At 28.1% G+C, this 22,996-nt stretch overlaps 3 protein-coding genes across 6 annotated transcripts; 1 reads left to right on the top strand and 2 right to left on the bottom strand.

The window, feature by feature from the left end:
* Positions 1–7,641: 7,641 nt before the first annotated feature.
* Positions 7,642–12,266, top strand: LOC115712585 (CDP-diacylglycerol--serine O-phosphatidyltransferase 1). 4 transcript variants are annotated; one of them, XM_061114786.1, is made up of 13 exons: positions 7,642–8,069; positions 9,054–9,254; positions 9,375–9,440; positions 9,536–9,595; positions 10,022–10,112; positions 10,215–10,269; positions 10,373–10,452; positions 10,566–10,682; positions 10,777–10,861; positions 11,030–11,121; positions 11,264–11,517; positions 11,616–11,704; positions 11,799–12,266. In XM_061114786.1, the coding sequence occupies exons 2-13, from the start codon at positions 9,079–9,081 to the stop codon at positions 11,924–11,926; spliced, it is 1,293 nt and encodes a 430-aa protein (XP_060970769.1). In that variant the 5' UTR covers positions 7,642–8,069; positions 9,054–9,078; the 3' UTR covers positions 11,927–12,266. The 4 variants fall into 4 exon arrangements, with proteins under 4 accessions (XP_060970769.1, XP_030496747.1, XP_030496746.1 ...); XM_030640887.2 differs by having other exon boundaries at positions 7,644–8,069; positions 11,243–11,517; XM_030640886.2 differs by having other exon boundaries at positions 7,644–8,115; positions 11,243–11,517.
* Positions 12,267–13,657: 1,391 nt separating this feature from the next.
* Positions 13,658–16,882, bottom strand: LOC115712586 (palmitoyl-acyl carrier protein thioesterase, chloroplastic). Its single transcript, XM_030640889.2, has 6 exons — positions 15,888–16,882; positions 15,200–15,333; positions 15,015–15,128; positions 14,763–14,931; positions 14,605–14,673; positions 13,658–14,432 (listed from the first exon to the last, which is right to left on the bottom strand). The coding sequence occupies exons 1-6, from the start codon at positions 16,272–16,274 to the stop codon at positions 14,091–14,093; spliced, it is 1,215 nt and encodes a 404-aa protein (XP_030496749.1). The 5' UTR covers positions 16,275–16,882; the 3' UTR covers positions 13,658–14,090.
* A 1,341-nt stretch (positions 16,883–18,223) lies between these two features.
* On the bottom strand, positions 18,224–20,511 carry LOC115712587 (uncharacterized). Its single transcript, XM_030640890.2, has 6 exons — positions 19,809–20,511; positions 19,489–19,564; positions 19,065–19,195; positions 18,883–18,953; positions 18,706–18,787; positions 18,224–18,495 (listed from the first exon to the last, which is right to left on the bottom strand). Exons 1-6 carry the CDS (start codon positions 20,229–20,231, stop codon positions 18,475–18,477), a joined length of 804 nt encoding a protein of 267 aa, XP_030496750.2. The 5' UTR covers positions 20,232–20,511; the 3' UTR covers positions 18,224–18,474.
* Between the last annotated feature and the right edge of the window lie 2,485 nt (positions 20,512–22,996).

Genomic DNA, 22,996 nt, shown 5'->3' with positions numbered 1-22,996 from the left:
AGTTTCAATTTATTAATAATTCTTTATTTTGGACATTTCTCTATGTCTTCACTCTTTCATTTCATACTACTATACTACGTACTCATACTTGAATATATATATATATATATATATATATATATCTATATATATATAAATATACATGGCATGACTTATAGAGTCGATCCTGAAAAAAAGTCAGAAAAAGAATATATGCAATTTTAGTTATTAATTAAATATTTGTACTTAAAAATGATATTAATAAACATAATAATAATAATAATAATAATAATAAATACATACTTAAATTGTACATTTATTATATATAATAATATGTATTAAATATATTTTTTTTAAAAAGAAAAATGACCTCATTCAAGCCTTCAGAATAAATTCAGTAGAAAAACCTCAAAAGGAAAATATATATTAAATATTATTCATTTATATTTTTAAGTGAATTTCTATCATTTTTAATTAAGTGGTTGAAATTACAAATCATAAAATTTAAGAAGTGTGTAATTTTTTTATTTATTTATTTATTTTTTGAAAAGAAGAAGTTTGTAATTTGAAGTGTGTCAATTATTATTGTGTTTGAGAATAATTATTAGATATGTTGTTGAAATGAAATTGAATACCTATGTAAGCAAAGAAAGAAATTATATATATTCATATGAATTTAATTCCCATGTGAATACATTAAATGCCACACAAATTTGTGGGACTAGCTTGTTGAATAGTAGTTTAATTTAAATAATCATTACCATATATGTAAATATAACCACATTTAAATTTAAATCATTTATATTTTTCAAAAATAAATAAATAAATAAACCATATATATCTTCAAAATTGAACCCACAAAAATGCCACCCATGTTTTATATTAAGGGAAAATAGATGCTTTTAGTTATACAATTCAATTTGGTGGTGATTTTTCACATGAAGTAGTTGGCTTGAAATGATGTCAATCAATGGGGCACTCTATATGCACTAGGAGCATAATTGTCTCTGAGTTGAAATGAGTTATAGAAAAAAAAAATTTTTAGATAATGGTATTTTTGAAAATTATTAAAAATATAAATTTTTTAATAGATTAATTTCACAAATGCACAAAAATAATAAAAATACGGTTTCACGGAATTTTAAATATTTTTACGGTTTTTTTGATTTTATTTGCATAAAATACGGTCTTTTATGTTGAAATTTTGTTCATTTGTTGTTAATTTTTTGTTATATGTATGTTATTTTTTGTTGTTATTTTGATGTTATTTTCATGTTACTTTTTATGTTGTTTTCTTTTTGATTTTATGTTGTTTTTGTGTTATTTTTTGAAAAACTGTAAAAATGTAAAAAAAAACATTCTTTGAACATAAAAATGTAAATATTTTACAAAAAATGGTGCCTTATGTAATTATTCCTTTTTAAAAAGTACTTTTTCTATTTAGATCTCTAAAATAAGTGGACTCTCGCTTTAGTCTAGAGCCGGCCCTGACTACGAGTCCATATGAGTGTCCTTGAAAATTAGGTCAAATAACCCTAATATGATAGAAGCTCGGTTTTGTAATCTCGAGCCATTCTTATCATGGTCTAAGGTCTTCTCAAATTAGTATAATTACCTAGCTTGAGATATGGTCACTTTTTCTCGAAGTGGCTTGACCAGCTGACAGGCAAGGGCCAATCCTAAGATTGGATAGAACTTTTTTTTAAAAAAATAATATATACATCTTTAAAAATAAATATTTTTTGAGGGTTTAGGCTAGCTGAACCCTAAGTATTACTCATCACTACTAACTTGTTTCGGAGATTCAAGCAAGCTCAACAACAACAATACCAGTCTCAAACTATCCTCATAAATTTTTCCCATAATATTCTCAAAATTAAATTATTTTGTATAATTTTTTTTCTTTTGTATAAAAATTGTACATACATACAATTAAGTGAGTTGGAGTAATATTCAAAGTGAAAAGTGAAAAATGAAAAAAATAACCCTAATAAATAATGGGTTTCTACAAGATGATATATAACAAAGGACCACCTAATCTCTTGTGTTATCAATTCATCCATTTTTATTTATTTATTTATTTATTTATTTTCAATTAATTAATTAATTAATAACACTCTTTCCCACCTTTCTTACATTTATTTTCTCTTTTGGAGAAAATTTATAACTACGTGTGGCTTACGGTATTTTCAATCTTGGAAAATGAATTACATAATATAATTAATAACCTTTTTATACATTAAAAGAAAAATAAGATATTTTTGGTAATATTATCCATAAAAGTATATATATACATAAAAATTCATATAGTACAATTGATAGTCACATTAAAGATTGATAACTTTATTTTTATTTATATATTCTTTTTACTTATTTTTTTAACTAATTCATGACTTGTACGTAAGAGTTATTAAAATTTAAAAATATAATATATGAGAAGTGAAATTTTCATTCTATTTAAATATAGATATTTAATTAAAATACCTATTCTATTTTTACTAAAAAAATATATTTAGACAATCTATTTTTGAAAAATATAATAATTTAGACTTCATAAGTACTTGGTAAAATAATTTAAAAAATAGCAAAAGTATTATCGACGATAAATATCAATTTTTGTAATAATTAATTAAAGCTCGAAAATAAAAATATTTTAACCGATCAATTGAATAAAGAATAATTATTTATAACTAATATATAAAGCACTCTCTAGGTCTAAAAAAATTATTTTCAAAATTCAAACAAATATTTAACAAAAACATAATATTATCCCTAAAATAATTATAACGAAAGATAACTTCAAGTTTACGATAAATATTATATTATATTATATATAAATAAATAGTTGAGGTTATATTAGGTTAATTCTTAAAATAATTAATTTTTGTACTTTAGAATAATTTTTGTCAGTTGTCAAAATTTGCCTAAACAAAACCACAACGGTTTTTTCCCAATAAACTTTTGATTTGACTTCCATTTATTACAATTGATTTGACATTAAAATCATATTTATTAATTATTAATTATCACCCTTAATTAATTTATTATTTTTTTTGTAGTAAAATTAGTTATTACATATTATTATAGTTAATAATACCCATCATTTTGAAGTGACAGTTTATTAAAATAAAATATTATTTTATATAAATAGAGAAAGGAGAAGAAGTTGTTTAATATTAATATTAATATTAAAATTAAATTAAAATCAAAATTGTGTGAGAGTGCCTACGTCATACATTCCCATTTGGCTTAGAAAAATGAGCCGAGCCGAGCCGAGCCGAGCCATGAAAGTAAGCCAGCCGTAAGAGGTTGTAGCTGGGGGTTCAGTGGTACTAGACACTCACTTAGTTGTGTACTATAATCATCATCACCATGTTTGGTCAATTACTTGTACTTTTTATTAATTATATTGCAATTTAGTCCACCACAATCTACATAATTGCATGTTTAACCCTTGAGTTTTTAATTACAAACATGCCCTATGAGTAGGGATGCACGTTTCGTCCTTGGGAATAGTCTTCTTGAGGGTGTTTCCCATCTAAATGGAAACGAGGCGGAAACGAGGATTATTTTGGAGATAATTACATTAAAAAACTATTTTTTATAAAAAAAAAAAATTACATTAATTTTTTTATATTTTTTACGGGGTTTTATAAAAGTAACACGAAAAATAACAAATTAATAAAAGTACAACATAAAAATATATCAAAATGTCATATTTTTAACAAATAAAATCATGAAAATCGTAAAATTGTTTAAAATTCCATATAACTGTATTTTTTGTAAATTTTTGTGTATTTGTAAAATAATCTCATTATTTTTTATCCCTGAATGTTAAAAGAGACGATGCCGGGGATGACACTCCCTACCCTGACGGGGACCATTTAATATTTTATAATTTTGTATTTTTTTAGTATATTACTATCTTTTTTATGAAATTTAACTTATGTTTTAGATAATAATTAGTATATTGAATAATAGTTAATGTGTAATATTTTAATTTTTTATGTTATTTAATATTTTTATATATTTAAATTTTTGTTATAAATTTTATTTTTATATTAGGGGATTCTACGCACCGTTCTCGTCTTTATTAAGAGATTCTCTGCTTATCTCCGATAGAAAATAATAGAAAATGGGGATGAGAGGAGCACTCATGTACATCCCTACCTTTGACGCTCATTAGGAAAATGTTTTTTTTTTCTCCCTAAATTATTATTATTATTATTATTTGAAAATGGGCCTTAAATTATATTTTGTAGAGTTTTGCTCTCAATTTATTTTGTTTGACAAAAATACCTCAAAATTAAGTAATAATTACAAATATGTCATTCGCTTATATTTTGTTAAATAATTTAATATTTTTATGTGTTATACTAATTGGTCCAAGTTGTTTATTTATTTTTTCTTTAAAATGATTTTTTTTTTAAAAAAAATAATTTTTTTTTATCTATTTTAAAATTAACTAAGATCAATTTATAAGAATTAATTAATTAAATTATAATAAATATTTATGTTTGGATTTGTCAAGCCACATGAGCAACAACGTTAATTTATGAGTAGAGATGGAAATTGGTCGGTTAATGTGCGGGGAATGCAATCCCCGCCCCCATCCCCGGTATCTATTTATACTCTCATCCCCGCCCCATCCCCGTCTAATAACCAACGGATTCGGGGTAGGGGAATACCCATCGGTTATGGGGAACCCATCGGGTATCCATTAAGGTAAAATGAAAAAACAAATTAATTTAAAATAATTGAAAAAAATAAGTTAAACTAATATTCTCACAAATATTTATTATGCATTCATAATTCATAGAAGATAAAAAATAAACCTACTTAAAAAAAGCATAACCTAATAGAAAATAAAAACTAAATATGTGTCAAAGTTTGAAAAAAAAAACCAAAAAAATTATATATATCTATATCGGGGTCGGATATGGTGCGGATAGTATTATCCCCGCCCCCGCCCCATCCCCGCTTCGGGTATTGAAATTGTCCCCCACCACCGCCCCATTAACCACTAAGATGGGGAATCCCCACCCCATTAGGGGCGGGTCCCCGCGGTTACCCATCCCCGCGGTATAAATTTTCATCTCTATTTATGAGTCATATTTTCTAAGTAAAAAAAAATTAGGGGACAAGACTCTACAAAAATACAATTAAAAAAAATCTTATTTATCCAAGATTTTATTATTATTTCCTTAAAGTTTCTAAAGATAATTTTAGAATGAAAAAAGTATAATAACTTTTTTTATTTATTCATATTCTTCTTCACCAACACAAATATATATATAATTTTAATAAATATAAAAATATATAGCATTGTATTTTCAAGATAATCTATAATTAATTCTTACATTAGACAAAGAAGATTTTTTTAAATTCATTAATCTTTATTACTTCATAAATTCATTTCATATTCTATGCATAAATAATTTTTCTTTGAAGATAAAAAAGTTTAAAAAAATTAAAAGATTAATTGATAATTTAATAAATTAATATTAGATGTACTATAAATATTTTATGTTTAAATGGTTTGTTTGTATTTGAATTTCATAAATATAAAACCATTGCTAACAAAGAATATTAGCCTCACTGTCATTGTCTAGCTGTCCCTTTTTATTTTATAGGAACTTCATACAAGGTATCTAATAATAATAATAAATAAATTTTAAAAAAATAATATTTAACAAAAAATAATTTAAAATTAAAAATATTTTGATATAACATTTTTTTTTTGCAAATAATAATAATAATAATAATTTGATTTAATGAGATGGATCAAATGAAAGTGTAATCCATCTACCTTAAAAAATGAAAAAGAATCAAAATAATTTGAATTAATATATTATGTTAATTAAATGCAACATGTTATTAAAATATAATGGTCCACAATCATACTTGGTGATTTCTTCCCAATTATTGTGAAGCCTTAACAAATATTACTATTGTCATTATTATTGATATAAATGTATGATGTTTGAATTTTGAAATAATATATAATTATTTTTTTTTTATATATATACATTTAATTTATTTAATATTCAGTCAAAATTGAATAAAAGATAAATAACAATGAAATATAATTATCATTTATTGAGGAATTTCATTAGATATATATAAGTAGTGAGTCATATTTATACCTTGATTTTTTTTTTCAATTAATTTAGGTGTTAAATTTTTTACATATAAAACAATTTTTAAGGGAGTCATGTTATTAAATTACACAAAATTCATCAAATAAAAAAATAATAAATACATTCTTATGAAGAATTAAAGTGTATTATTACACCATTGTAGCAAAAAGAGAAAAGGAAGAAAACAAAAGTGAAATTTTCATATAAATTTGTATGAAGATTTTAATTTATTGTTAATGTACAAACAAAAAATAACAAAAACTTATTATAATTATTAAAATACAAATTTCAAATGCAAATTTCAAATGAATCTGATTGAGTTTGATACATAATATGATTTTTATAATGAAAATGAGTTCATATTCATTGTATACTAATCCAACAAGATTACATTAAAAAACAAAGAAAAACTCCAAATCTAGTAAAGTGGAGGGAACTATAAAACTAAATTCTAAAAATGAAAATACAACCGATAAGAAAAAAAAAAATTATTAGACATTATTATGAACTGAAGTTTTACGAGTAATTAATAATAGTTATTCAATTAATTGATATTAAATAAAATTATAACAATAATTATAATATTTTAAACTATAATAAAATTACGATAAGATACAAGTAATGTGTAGCATTATTTATAGGTTAGTTAGCGATATTATTTAAAAGTTATTATAATGATATAATATGTTAGATGGTGCTAAACACTACTGATACCTTTTAGCATTTCTTTAAGATTAATGTTCAGTAGTAGCTAACACCCTCTTAGGTGTTATATTAATAAATTAATTAAAAGGTAAATAGTGACATGAATACTTAAAGTTTTAAATTTATAAGTGACATAAACTCAATATTTATTTTTAATGGCATAAGTATCCGATATTTGTAAAACTGTAATTTTTCTCTAATTTTATCATTATGGACTCTGTTATTATCTTAAACAGGACACATATAAGACTCAAATTCTAGATAAAAACATGTAGTATCAATTACTTACAAATATTCTATTAATAAATTCAAAACAGAATTTATACTGATAAAACTGAAGAAAAATTATATTTTTACAAACACTAATCAAAACATTAAATTTATTTTACCTACAAACTTAAAATTTTAAAAACTTATACCGTTATACATGTATTTTAATATTTTTCAAAAGAAAAAGAATAAAACACATAAAAGGGGTGAAACTGCAAATAAAGTAAATCTAAAGGAGTATACGTGGGAAATAACAAAAGAAGAAAAAAAAAAACTCCGTTCTTTTCTTTTTTTTCAAAAAATTAAATATTAAAAAACTAAAATAAAATTAATTAATTAATTAATTAATCAAAATTAAATTTAATAATAATAATAATTAATTTATTTTATTTTTTAAAAAAAAACATCTTCAAATCTGTGTTTGACCGTCGTACCATTTCTTTTTCCCCTTCTTCTCTCTCTGTCTCTTTCTCTCTCCCTTTATCTCACTCTCATATATATATAATATATAATTATATATATAAATATAAATAAATATATATATATTTCTCATCATCATCCTTGCCTTTTCGCCGCTGTTGCAGAGAGTAGAGAGCTAGAGAGAGAAAAACCCAAACCCAAACACACACACAAAACACTTTCTCTCTCTAAAAAGCTTCAAAGAAAGAAGACGAAAGAAAGAATACTCCTTCCTTATATATATATATAGATACAGAAGAAAAAGAGAGAAAGAGAAAGATTTGTTGTATGGATTTTGGATTTCATTTTTCTCAATACCCATTTTGGTTATGAAGAAAAAGATTCAATTTGAGTTTATTATCTGTTAATTAATCTTAATCATTCTCTCCAGTTTCTTTCCACCATTGTTAATATCTCTCTTGCGTTTTTCGGTTGGGGGAATTTTTTTTCTTCTGATCCGACGGCTCAGGATCTCCTGGTCCTGGTCCCTCCCAATCGTACGCTCAGGACTCCTTTGTCAGTGTTCTCTCTCTCTCTCCCTCCCTATCATTCCATCTTTTACGTAAGTAATCTTTTATGTATATATATGTGTATATGTATATGTGTATCATTGACTCTATGTGTTTGTGTATTTCTTATTTTTTTATTGGGTTTTTTCATTAATTCATGTGAAAGTTTAATCATGCTAATATTTGTATGTAATTATCATAATTATTAGTATCATGATTACTATAATAATGCTTTATATATATATTGTTATTACATGCAGTGGTTTTGTGTTTTGATCAATGGAGTTTTTGCTCTAATTATCAACTTAATTATATGTTTTAGTTCAATGGAATTTTGAATTATATATGTGTAAAGATATATGTATGCATGTGAGATTTGATTCTTGATTTCATTAGCTTAATTTGTGGGTTTTGTGAGATTTCTCTTTAGTTTCTTTGGTAAGGGCACTTTTTCTTCATCAACAACAACTAATATTATTCATATATAGGTTCAATTGTATGAAGTTCAATTATAGAGGATTTTGGGGAGAGTTTTCTGGGATATGTTGTTTTTGCTTGGAAAAGTATTTTTTGATCAAATAAATTGAACTTTTTCCTAGGTGGGATTGTGGAATTTTTGTGTTTGAAGTGGTTTGTAACTTTATAGTGAATGGTGTTGTTTGATGATGTTTTTTTTAAGTAGTATGGCCCTCATTACAACTTGTAGGGACTGTACCTACATGTCGGAAAAGCTAAGCTGGATTTGATTTAATTTCCCATGTTTTCATGGAATATATGTTTCAACATGTAGGCCTTAGTGGTATTATATTGTAGGCATTAAATTTTAACTGTCATAGCTTTCAAAGTAATGAACAACTGTTATCTAGAAATGGGGCCTTGAAAATTGAAGAGAATTATTATTATTATTATGGTTTTCTCTATGTTTTTTGTTTTCAGATTCTTATGGTTATCTTGATTCCAATCTCATTTCATCACTTCTTTTTTAATATAGGAGAGAATTCTTTGAAGGTTTGCTTATGATGGAGCCTAATGGGCATAGGAGATTAAGGGAGGGAAGTAATCATCATCATAGTAGTGAACAAAATGGTGATGCTAATCATTCAACTGTTAGTGATGAATTTGATCCATGGACAGCATGGGCTTACAAGCCTCGAACCATTTCGATGTTACTTATCGGTGCATGCTTTCTTATGTGAGAGTTCTCTCCTAATAATTAAGACTTTTCCATGCTGCAAAATTAATGATTAACAGTATTTGTGTTCACATGATCATTCTCTCTCTCTTTCTTTTTTTTTTTTGATGCATTTACCAGTTGGGTAAGTGGGGTATTGGATCCAGAAGGAAGTTCATCTGAAGATGTTGTTACATCAGTTAAAAGGTTGGTTCTTATTAGCTATGTTTGCTTACACTTTTTATGTAGTTTTCTTCTTTAAAATTAAGATGTTTTAACACTGTGATTACTCTTTCTTGTAGGGGCGTATGGGCGATGATAGCAGTTTTTCTTGGTTATTGCTTGCTTCAAGCCCCATCATCGTAAGTCGTTGAACAATACTTTGTTTCGAACTAACTTGTGGCTTAATTGATTCTGTTCTTCTTATTTTCTAGCATTTCATTGTACTAAGCTACCTTGATTTCAAGATAGAATTTCGGTTTTTGGTAGAACTTAAGCTGATGATATCTTCCTTTTACAATTTTCATTTGTAATCTATCTGTAATTTAGTCACCCTTCTTTGTAAGTTGTATGGAATAACCAGAAGAATTTATATAAAATATGAGTTTCATATTACATTAGGATTTTACTTGTTTTCGGGGAAAGGCATTGGGATAAAATGGTCATGGAAATGAGTAGTTTTCGCTTGTTTCTTCGCAAAAGAATTAGCATAAAACATTCAAACTACTTGAAATCAAGGGGTATTCAGTTAACTCATGTTTATTGTTTTCTGACTTGAATTCACACAGAATTCTGATTAGACCGCATCCAGCAATTTGGCGTTTAGTTCACGGCATGGCTGTTGTTTACCTTGTTGCTCTCACATTTTTGCTTTTTCAGGTCAGCCCTTTTCTTTCCTATCTGTATAGTGTTCCCTTTTGATTCACTCTTACAGTCTCTACTTCAGATTGTTCCCTTTTAACACATTTTTTCTCTTTTCAGAAGCGAGATGATGCTCGACAGTTTATGAAGTTTCTCCATCCGGATCTTGGTGTTGGTAATGCAGTTTAGGCATTTTGGCATTTTTTATTTGCATCAGTTGAATGAAAAAGCTTATACTGATTGCTTATTCATTGTAATTCTGCCTCGTAATTGTGCAGAACTTCCTGAAAGATCTTATGGAGCTGACTGTCGCATATACCTCCCCGAAAATCCTACAAGCAGGTTTAAGAATGTTTATGTATGATTTCTTCTTTAATAAAATCTGTTTATTTTTGTTAATTCTCTGATCATATCTTCTTTAAGCAAACTACTTAAACTTTTTATGTTTATAAATTTTGTTAACTTTTATAGGAAACACTTTTTGATGAATTCGTTTTAGCTCATATTATTGGATGGTGGGGTAAAGCTATATTGCTTCGTAATCAGCCTCTTCTTTGGGTGCTATCGATTGGTTTCGAGTTGATGGAGGTTAGTTCCTTGACATAATATATAATATTGGCTTATTGTTATCTTTCTCCATCTTTGAGTGGAAGATTAACCATCTTTTGGTTGACATTTTCAGCTTACTTTTCGTCACATGCTACCAAATTTTAACGAATGCTGGTGGGACAGTATTATTCTTGATATTTTGATCTGCAACTGGTTTGGTAAGAACTCAATTTATTAAGAATTTTGGCTTATAATTGTTGAGCTCTATACATAGTATAATTTACATTAATCGAAAACTTAAACTTAGCTTATAACCTCGGTTTTCCTCCCCCATGAGCCTTTTGTGTGCAAACTTTGACAAGTTTGTTTTGGTGTGTATGTTGCAGGTATCTGGGCAGGAATGCATACTGTTAGGTACTTTGATGGAAAAACATACAAGTGGGTTGGGATAAGTCGCCAACCAAATATTATTGGCAAAGTATGCTCTGATTTTAGTGTTTTTAATGTTGAATATTTAATGGCATCGAATTACTAAGTCGAAAAGCTGATCACATATTGTGTTTGGAGTAGAAAGACATTTGTTATTAACACCGAGTCAGATGCATTTTTTACTGATTCAGGTAAAAAGAACACTTGAACAATTTACACCGGCGCAATGGGACAAAGATGAGTGGCATCCCCTGCTCGGTCCATGGCGTTTCATTCAAGTTGTTAGTCTTTGTATCGTCTTCCTCACAGTAGAGCTTAACACTTTCTTCCTGAAATTCTGTCTCTGGATTCCTCCTCGAAACCCCGTCATTGTTTATAGGCTGATATTGTGGTGGCTAATAGCAATTCCAACAATTCGTGAGTACAATTCATATCTTCAAGACCGGTAACACTACACAACCCTTTTCTCTTTTCTTGAAATGAATTCACATTTCTAGTATCTTAGTCCTGTTTGGCTTATCTAACACTATGTTCGAATTGCAGAAAACCAGCGAAAAAAGTCGGGGCATTCTGTTGGCTTTCCTTAGCAATTTGCATAGTAGAACTTCTCATTTGCATCAAGTTTGGACATGGTATGTTATGTTAAAAAATCTGCAACTAATTCTTTGCTACATTGCTATGTTTAAATATCGATAATGACTCGATTTTTCTCGGTTAATCTACCAGGACTATATCCGAAATCTATGCCATTATGGCTAATAACCTTTTGGACATCTATTGGAGCATTGTTTATACTATTCGTGGTCGCATGGTCCTGGAAATCTCACAGAAGTTTGATGAGAAAGAGGCAATGATTTTGTCAGATTTTCGGTTATTATTCTTTGATTCCCCAAATCTTCTTTCTTTCTTGAGGTTTGTCTTATCACTTTCTTTTCTTCATGTAAATACTCTGATCCTTTTTTTCTTTTATAAAATTGTAAATGTTTATTCTCTCATTAGATTAGTGGATCACATTTTTTCTTGATCATCATCATCATCATCTTCATCAATAGAGAATATGCTTCTGTACTTGGTTGCCACTATTACTGGCAAAAAAATATTTCTCTGGTCCAAGAAACCCCATTTTTTGTAGTACTCTTCTTTTCTTGTGTGATTTATAAAAAGAATTAAGAAGTAAATTCAATTGTTTTTGCATTCTTGTTTTTATAAAAAGAATTTATTAGATCATGCAAAGTAAATCCAAAGATATGAAATAATTACGATATTTAATTGTACCAATAACGATATTTGATGTGTACTCGAAACATCCAAACATAAATATGACACAGTGTATAATATTTGTGGTGGCAGTGGTGCATGTATCATTTGTGTATGAGCATTGTTATTAGGCACCAGTGATGCTTGGCATCACTTAGAAGTGGTGTCTTACAATTTGTTAGCGATATTTTATAAAAGTTATTGCATCCAATTATATGAGATCTGATACTCAATTGCACTAATATTGGAGGGTGTTAGGTACAACTGGTATCTTTTAGTATTTTTTGTTGTGTATAATATGAGCAGTGCTATTGGGTATAAGTGGTGCTTTGTACCTTTTAAACGTGTCACTTTGAAATTAGTTAGCGATACTCTCTAGGAGTTATTACATGAAGTTATGAGAGATTCTATACTTAATTACACCCATAACAATATTTACACATAAAATAGTACCAAATACCATTGGTCTCTTTTAACATTACTCGTACAATATTTGTGTGTAAGTTGTGGTGCACATAATCATATCACTATCAAAAAGAAAAATCATTGGATAAAGGAAAGGAGTGTGTATGTTTGTGTGCATGTGTTTAGGTATCTTTTTTTTCTCTTCCTTACATATAGGCTTTTATTATCTTATCAAAGCCTTTTGAATTCAGTACCTTCTTAGGTGTGTAGGCCAATCAAGGTTTTCTTTTTATTTATTTTTTATTTTTTAGTTACTCATTAAAAAAGCTTAGGGTGGCATACTCATTCTTATTTCTTACATTCTTATGAAATGTGTTGAAACTATATTATTTTATAGTTTCATTTTGCAAACTGGCATCTATGTGGAAAGTTATTTTACAAAAAATAATCAAAATAAGGTTAATGATTTTTGTTTTGAATTACTTTGTAAATTTAAGATGTGTAGACTTTGTTGCTGTCAACAATAGGTTATCTTTTTAAATATTAATACTTTATAAACAATGGTTTAAAATCAATTCAAACTTAGGTTTTATTCAAGCTAATGTGAATTGTCTCATGATTTAAGTAACATTGATGGAATTGTAGACAGTTAGTGGTTTTTTGTAATAAATATTAAATTAAAATATGTAAAACTCGATATTTAATTATACTAATAACAATATAACACATCATGGTAGGTGGATGTAATTAAAATACGTAAAACTCAATATTTAATTACATCAATAATGATATAACACATCGTCGTGAGTGTTAGACACAACTAGTATCATTTTGTATTTTTTTTCTTTTATTAGTGTAATATAAATGTTTATTTTTTTTTCTTTCTTCTCATGAATAGTGAATGAATTATTGAGTCTATGAAGTTACATAAAAAAAGAACAACTTAATTTTCCTATTATATTAATTTAATTATACAAGGTACTACATTGAATAGTGATTTCCACATTACATTTGTCTACACACACACACCAAATAATTCTTCATATGAGACAATAAAGACTCAAACAATCCAATGTCAACCTCTTCTTTTTTCTTAAAGATACCCCATTTTGTTGGTAACCATGAACCAACCCTATAAGCTTAGAGCTAAACGTTTCACCATCACAATCAACACTATTCATTATACACATTTGACACCATTATTAGAATCTTCAACCCTTATGAGTCAACATCATGATTTTCCTCTTTTTTTTCTTGATTGATTATTTCAAGGCCACCCCAATGTAGGGTTAGTGTGTCATGACATGGTAGACAAGCTTTTGGGAAAAAGACCTTATAGGTTTTTTTTTGTTTTTGTTATGGAATTATAGGAAGCTTTTTCTTGATCCATTTGGTTCTTCCTCTAACAATCTCTTCATTTTTAGTGTCCCCTTTAGTTTGGAGGAGATGAGTGTACCTTAATGATCCTATCTCAAAAGATCCCATGAGTCCATTGTTCTTGATGAATTCAGTTGCTAAAGTGTTTAGTAGATTGATTTGATTAATATCTTGGTTTGTTACTCCATTGTTAAGCAATCCTCTTCCTTCTTCATCAGGTTGACAAAGTGATTGAACTATGTCTGTACTCCCACATTCCTTTCGGTATTCTAGGGTGATTTCGGATAGTTGGTGTGACTCCAAAATAATATCGGGTATAGCCTGTAGACAATCATTCAAGTATGAGGTTCTATCTGAAAACCAATTATTCTTAGAAACAGTATTAATAAAATAACTCGAGAGGACAAAAACAATGTTAAGTATGAGGTTGCATCTAAGTTTCCGCACAATAGTGAAAATGAAAAATGACTAGACGAAAAATTGGTATTTTTACCTCGAGCATCCATCTTACATACTTGACATTGTTCACATGGTGGTTCATGTCCAAATCACTTCTCTTAGGCTACAACAAAAGAAAAAGTTATATGAGTTGATTGAGTTGGGAACAAGAATGTGGTTGATCAAGATAAGTTTTGGTTATTGCTTTTTTACCTTCAAGTTGGTGTTCATGTACTTAGCTTTATCATCCAATTTGACAATTTTGTCAATGACATCTTCTTTGATAGCTTTCTTCTCTATGAACCAAGGAGAAATCTCATCCCTCACCTCTTCTGGCATCTTCGAGAGTCGCCTTGTTTTTCGGTTCATCATCACCCATGTACTGTTTTATAATACATTAGTACTAAAACACTTTATGAATGAAATCATGAAAATTGGTAGTCTTTCTTCAAAAGATGTTTTTACCTGGTTCCGCGGGCTAAAATATGGCCGGTGGCTTGACTTCGAATCAACCAATCCCGTTGCATTCCATTCTTCCCTGATGCTCCAACCCATGTGTCAATTTCTACTATCTCTCCCCTGAAATAGATAAAGATAATCAACATAGCTGTATCATTATTAAGAGTATGAAAACTAGGATTAGAGTTTACCAAATTGGATATTGTTCAATTTGAACTTGCATTCTTGAAACAACCCATATGAGATTGTTTCTCATCATTCCATGTGTGGCACCAAAACCATCACTGAGTAGTCCTGATATCCATACATGATTTAATGCTGTTTCCTGAAATTTCATATACAACAATATCATCATTATCATCGTAAATGTTATTCTCAAACTACTTCGATAAATTACTCCAAAATAGAATAGAACCACCGAAAGTAACATCATCATCATCAATGTAAATGTTATTCTAAACTACTTCGATAAATTACTCCAGAATAGAACAGAACTACCGAAAGAGCAGGATTACATCCGAAATGGGTGGAAGTAATCCTGTTCCCATTCCATTCTATTCTGGAGTAATATACAACATCAATGTAAATGTAAATGTTATTCCTAAACTACTACAATAAATTACTCCAGAATAGAATAGAACCAACGAAAGAATAGAATTACATTCGAAACCTGCCGGAAGTAATCCTATTCTATTTCGTTTCATTCCATTCTGGAGTAACATACAACATAAACATCATCAATTCATCATCATTAATGTAAATGTAAATTACTCAGAATAGAACAAAACCACCGAAAAAGCGGGACTACATTCGAAACCTATGTATACATACAAAAACATATTGACAAACAAGATCAAGAGTTATCATTGTGTATCTCACCTGAAGAAGATTAAGGATACTTTCCAAGGTTGCAGTTTTATCAGGACCAACTTCATAAGATCTAATAACAACAGTCTGTCTGTACCCAACTCCACCTTCAATCATTAGCCCTTGGCGAAAAGGGTCAACCAATTGCTTCTTAGTTGGGATATTCTGTCTAGTTCTCTCAGCAGTAAAGGACTCATTTTTAGTAACAAAAGTCAAAGAAGAACAAGAGTTTGGCAAAGCACCAATCTTTTGACTAAGTATATCACTTTGAGAGCTTGACCTTCCATTAATCTTGATATTATTCAACTTTTGAACATTTGGGTCTTGTTGATGATTACTATCCCTATTACAAGAAGAACATCTTATAGCATAGGAAGCTGGATATGAGAAAGCAGCCATTTTTATTATTATAATATTTATATATACATATATATTTTTTGTTGTTTAGATTTGAGAAAGGTTGGAACAGAGTGAAGGGTAGTGAAGTGTTTTTATAGTTAGGCAATGGACGGAGGTGACTAAGAAAAACTAAGTGTTTTAGCTACAAGTTTCATAATTAGTATCTTAGAAATGATCGAAAAACTAAGTGGGAAAAAGACAAGATTTTTCATTTTTGGACTTTTTTTGTCCGTAAAGTACAAAGGGTTGAATATTGTTTTTTCTAGGCATTTTGGCATTACATTAGATGTTGCTAGGTTTCTCCTAGATTTTGGGTTCAATAGTCTGAAAATAAGTTAAAGCTCTCTGGTGGTGTTTAAGTTTATGTAGGTAAAATAGTTAGAACAAAAGAAACAAGTAACTCAAAAACTCATCTTTTCTCTCTCTAAAATGAGAATATTTGACTGAATATTCTAGGAAAATGAAAGTTTCCCATTTGTGTAAAGATTTGATCCTCTTATGTTTTAAGTAGCAATAATCTCTTATTTCAAGATATACGAAAATAATAAGAAAAATTATAAAAATTCGATTGTACAGAATTTTAAATATTTTTATAATTTTTATAATTTTATTTATAGAAAATACAGTCTTTCGATATATTTTTATGTTGTACTCTTATTAATTTATTGTTGATTTTTTGTTATTTGTATGTCATTTTTTTTAAAATAGTATATCTTAGAACGTAATTTTTTTATAAAAAAATAGTGTTTTATATATACAAAGGCAATGAATTTAATCTTTTTCGGAATACATCTCGTGTTTTGCAAAAGTTATTAATCGGATTATCTATTTTGTTAAATAAAAAATGGCGCAAAATAGTACATTGAGTTTAATTTTCAACAATTTTTTAATATAACAAATTTGAAGACAATTTTTATTAGAAACAGTTATAAAAAATATAATCAGTCTTATCATAATATAACACCTCTAGATCGAGTTTACAAAGAAAAAATCAGCTTAGTGTACTATTTTACACTGTTTTGAAAAATTTAAAATTCAATCTATCATTTAATAAAATAAAAGGTCTAATTCGTAACTTTTACAGTGTTAGTGTTGAAAGCCACTAAGGCTAGCTTAGTGGTCAGGGACGGATGGGAAAAAAAGAAAGGTACTGGGTTCGAACGCAGAATCTTTAAGTTATTAAGCTATACTAAAAAAAACAGTGTTAGTGTTGAAGGTAATATTTACCCAATAATTAACAAACCTTCAACCAATCCAACTATCAATGCATATAAATGTATTATATACATACATCACAGTGACAATGCTAATGACAATAGTTTTACAATGAATCTAATAATTTTCATACTGAGAAAATTCACTAGGTTTCATGTGTTAAAGAAATTTAAAACTTAAAAGAGTCTAATTCAATGTCAGTGATTTTTTTTTTATGTTTATGATCTAAAGTCAAATAAACTGATTGTAAATCTCTATGCACAAAGTAAAAAACATGGGCAAATGTAATGTTGACAGAATTGTCATTATATAAGATGATGATCAAAAGTAATATATACAATTATATGAATTATGAGGAGACTTAGACTTGGTATTGAAGAGAACAAAAAACAATACCCAATTTAGAGAGTTAGTGAAGAAGTGGTCTATGAGACATAATAAGACATAAATTAGTATATAGAAAACTAGGCCTAGTAAAGATCTTAACTAGGTTGGTTGTTGGACTATGTACACAAATATTCTTCATTTTGCTTAAAATGAAAAAAAAAAAAAAATTATGGTATGGTGTCAAATGTCGGTTACCTAATAAGCTAATGTAAAAATAAAACTGTAGTCGTAGACATAGCCTAGTAATTTCACACCTCTCAGAAATCTAGAAGAAAAAATATAGAAAATGAAAACCAAAGAGGCTAAACAAGAATTGTTCACCAAGGCAACGAAAAAAAGTCAGGATAAATCATTGAACAATGGAAATTTTATTCTATATCAACTTTGGTCATTTCAATATTAGGATTACAAGAACTAGACTAGTCACATTCTAGCTGAAAAAGGAAGGCGAATTTCGCTCAGTCAACAAACCGATGATCTTACCTGAGTAGATGATAACATGTTGAGCTATGAATGATACATTAACAAATGAAAGAATAAGCTCAATCAAACCGAATTTAGCATTATAAGGATCGGTTGGCTTGTTGGTACCGTTAAATCACTTCAGAGGCTTCATACCCTGCAAAAATTACAGAAAAGTTTTCTGTTACTGCTTTAGAATTTTAAATAGTAATTTCAGTTCTTAAAATATGTTTTTAGGCAATTCACAGAGTTGTAATCTTTTAGGTAGAGGGCTTAGAGGAAAGGCTAGTTTCACTAAATAGGGAAAATCACACTGCAAATAACAGACTGTAGATAGATGGTGACATGAATACATAAGCATTCTAACCTTGGATGTCCTTAATTCATTCACTGTTAATCGAAGAGAGTCATCCGATAGTATCAACCGAGATAGCGCCCCTGTGCTTAAACTGCAATGACAATAATGTTTCATTGTTATCTATTTAGGCCTTTAACCATATTTTCATCGGTATAACATGTCAAATACAAGTACAGAATTGCATACCCCAAATACTTTGCTGCATCAGCTACAGAACCATTAACTGCAAAAATTAGATCCAACAGCGCTTGCATTCCCTGTAAGCGAAAAGAAAAACGAAACAAGAAAGAATTGTATGAGTCCTTCATAAGACATGCTAGACATAAAAGGAAGAAACAGAAAAGAGATATAATCAATGAATCCCATACAAGAACAAATTTGGGATTTTTGGGTCCAATTTGGGAACCACAATCTGATCCTCTAATGGTGGATTTTGCTGGAAGAATTTGAAGCAGCTCTCGAGGAGGTGAATATGCTTCAAGATCCACAGTATTCCTCACTAGCTTAACAAAACAATAGTGTTGAATAAGAAAAATGACAAAAGATTATTTATAAGTATTCAAAATTTTAAGATACTAATGATATTAGTAGAATTATAATTTTCTTCCAGTTCGGTCTAGATTCTGGAAATGTGTACTGTTAATTACTTCTAAATCTTCTTTAGCCAAATTCTAAAACAAAATCCAACTGAATGAAAATTAGAGTTTTACAAACATTAATTACTTACGACGCGAAAAAACCAATAGGTCTATGGTACTTATACCGCAAATATCCCAACCGAAAATGGCATACCTTTGAGAGCCAAAAGAGTACGAAGGCGTGTCACAGCAGATGCTCGATTCATGTGTTGCGATCGATCCTCAACAGCCTGGTAAGCAATCAACAAAGATTAAAATTTGAAACTTGAAACCTCTTGTTAGAGAGTCTAGTATATCTTACTATACACCTCACCATATATATCTTACTATACACAGCCCACTTCCATCAACATTATATCATATCAGATTCAACAACTCCATATATATATATCTTACTATACACCTCACTCTATTCTAACTTAACTTCTACACCAAATAGATGAATAATCAATGGAGATTGAAATAAAAATATACCTGAGCAATGATACCAGTAGGAAGGTGCTTAAGCCTAACAGCTGATTCTCTCTTGTTCCTATGCTGACCTCCAGGCCCAGAAGACTTGAAAGTGCTCATCTCACACTGACCCAAAAGCTCTTGATCACTCAATTCAAGGAATCTCTTTCCTGTTTTAGTATCACCACCATTGTCACTTGATTCCGTACTAGAAATGGTTCCATAATTCGAGCACCGTAGAATAGGGAAGGAGAAGGATTCTCGTTTCAAGATATACACTCCACTGTTCAAGAATCTCCCTTTTCTTACATTTACCAGTAATGGAGGAAAAGACAATGACGAAGAAGAAGAAGAAGCTATGAACAACGCTGCCAACCTCCTTGCGGTACTAAATCCGAATAATCCAAACAAGTTTCGCATAGATAGAAAGTCAGCTGCTGCCATTTTTGATAAAAGCACGATCTTTATCTTTGTTCGAGGAAAGAGAAAGTCGGGGGAGTTAGGGTTTTCAGTGAGTGGAAAAGAAGATTGAAATTAAGGAGGAATTAAGTAAGAAGGATTGTTTGAGTGATGAATTCGCCATTGGATTTGGTTTTCGGCGGGAAAAGAGAAAAGCTTTCTTCTTCTTTCTTCTTCTTCAATTGGTGCTGTGTAAGGCGGCCATGGATGGAAGCTTTCTTAAGTTCAGAGTTTGATAATGGAAATGATGAAATCAGTGGATGATGATAATCACTTGAAAAACGACAACAGATTTGGAACATACGATATTAAACGACATTAATTTTATAAAACGACATGAATATAGAAATACGACAACAAATTTGGAAAAAATCGATCTTAAACGACACCAATTAAAAAACGACATTATTTTTTAAACGACATGAATATATAAATACGACAAAAAATTTGGAAAAATTCGATCTTAAACGACACCAACTGAGAAACAACACTAAATTGATAAAACGACAATAAATTTAGGGATGGATGATCCTAAACAACACAGATTGTAAAAAAACGACATACATATGGAAAAACCACAAAAAAGTTGGGAAGCACGACATAAAACGACAACAATTGAGAAACGACATTTATTTGAAAAAAACGACAATTAATTTAGAGAAAGATAATATAAACATCTATTTAAAAAACGACAAAAAAATTTTTGGAAAAACGATTTGAAATTACTCCATCTAAGAAACGACATTAATTTTATAAAACGACAGAAAAATTTAGAGATAGATGATATTTAACAACGCTGACAAAAACAACATAAATATAGAGAAACGACAACAAATTGGGAAACATATAAAAACGACACCAATCCGGAAACGACAATAATTTTATAAAACGACAAAAATTTCTACACTAATTGAGAAAACGACATTAATTTGAGAAAACGACAACAAATTTGATAAAGATGTCATTAAACGACAACGATTGTAAAAAAACAACATAAATATAGAAATACGACAACAAATTTGGGAAAGCACTACATTGAACGACATTAATTGATAAACGACATTAATTTTAGAAAACAACAACAAATTTAGAGAATATTAAACGAGACCGATTTTAAGAAGTGGGAAAAGTCAATACAATATAAATTTAAAATACGACTTTAAATCTTTAAAACGACAGCAATCTTAAAATACAACAATAAACGACACTAATAGTACAAAACGACATTGAAATGTAACAATCTATTTAGCTGAAAACGACATCAATTGAAGAAATAAAAAGGATGTAAATTGCATAATTTAAACACTTTTGTTTACAAACGTAATTCATTTGAAAATCTTGTTAAAGAACATTTTCACCCAAATTTATTAGAAATAGAAACCTTTTCCAACTTGGTAATATTCAAAATTATTTTGCTCTAAGAATCAAAATACAATTCATTGTCAATTTTATGTAAACAATGAAACATTATAATAAATGATATTATATATTATTATTAAAGAAATTTGGGGAATTTTTATAAAATATTATATTTATATTGTGGCAATAAATTTTTTACATTTATACTATTCATAGCTTATTTTTTTTCATTTATACTGTTTTTTTTATTTGTAGTGTTTTTGTTTTCTTTTCATTTTTCTCTTTTTCTTTAGTTAGTATATTGCTATAAGTGTACCCCTTCACTCTTTTTCTATTTTAAGTCTTTTTTTCTTTCTTTAGAGATGTATTCATTCTCTCACAAAATTTTGTTTTATTTATTTTTTTTTAAAAAAAATTAGAAACACTCATTCTATCTTTTTATTTTTATATTTTCTTAGTACTCACACTCAAATTCTTATATAATATTTTTATTCAATTAATCACATTTTGTAAGAAAATCTTAATTAATTTATTTAAACCCTTACAAAATTAATTAAAAATCTTTTCATCAAAAATAATTTATATAAAATTATTAAATTGTAATTACACATTTAATTTTTTTTCCATTCTCTCTTTTTAAACAAGATAAAAAAAAATAACATGAATAATTTTTTTTTTTCTTTATGCCAAATATGAGGTTAAAGTTTAGTTGTTGTTAAGTTGTTTTGTTTTGTTATTATTATTTTGTTATTTTTGTTAGACACATGTAATTTGCTTAGATTTTTATGTTTAGATAGAGTGATTAATATTTTATTAATAAAAGTAATATTTTTTTAAAATTTTTGTAATTTATTTAGAGTTGATTTATAAATTCGTTTTAAATTGTTGTATTATTAGGATCATTTAGAAGTTTATCAAATAGATTTTTTTGTTATGAATTAATTCTCACATATTTCACTTGTTACTTGATTTTTTAATATATTCATTAATTAAATTAAAGAAAGGAATTTCTTTTCTTTTTTTTTTATCAAAATTTTCTAATTTTCTTTTTTATTAAAATTCTAATTCATATTGTAACAGAATTGAATGATCATTGTCTTACTTGTTGTTATAATTTGCATCTTAAAATATTATTATGCATGCGAGTACAAAAATAAATATCACAAATTATAACCATGCATTGAAGATGGTCTAAAAACTTATATAATAAAAACAGAAAATCTTACTTCATTATTAAAGACTTCTCATAAATTTTAAAGAAATTCTAAATAATTTTGAATGCTAAAATAATGACTCAAATAACATATTACACGCATACATAAATATCAAAACATGCACGCGCACAATAAGTTATTTGAATCTTAATCTCAACATCCTAAATTATCTAGAAT

The sequence above is a fragment of the Cannabis sativa genome, chromosome 4 (genome assembly GCF_029168945.1).
Source record: "Cannabis sativa cultivar Pink pepper isolate KNU-18-1 chromosome 4, ASM2916894v1, whole genome shotgun sequence".
Classification (NCBI taxonomy): Eukaryota; Viridiplantae; Streptophyta; class Magnoliopsida; order Rosales; family Cannabaceae; genus Cannabis; species Cannabis sativa.
This window is presented reverse-complemented; position numbering and strand designations above follow the sequence as displayed.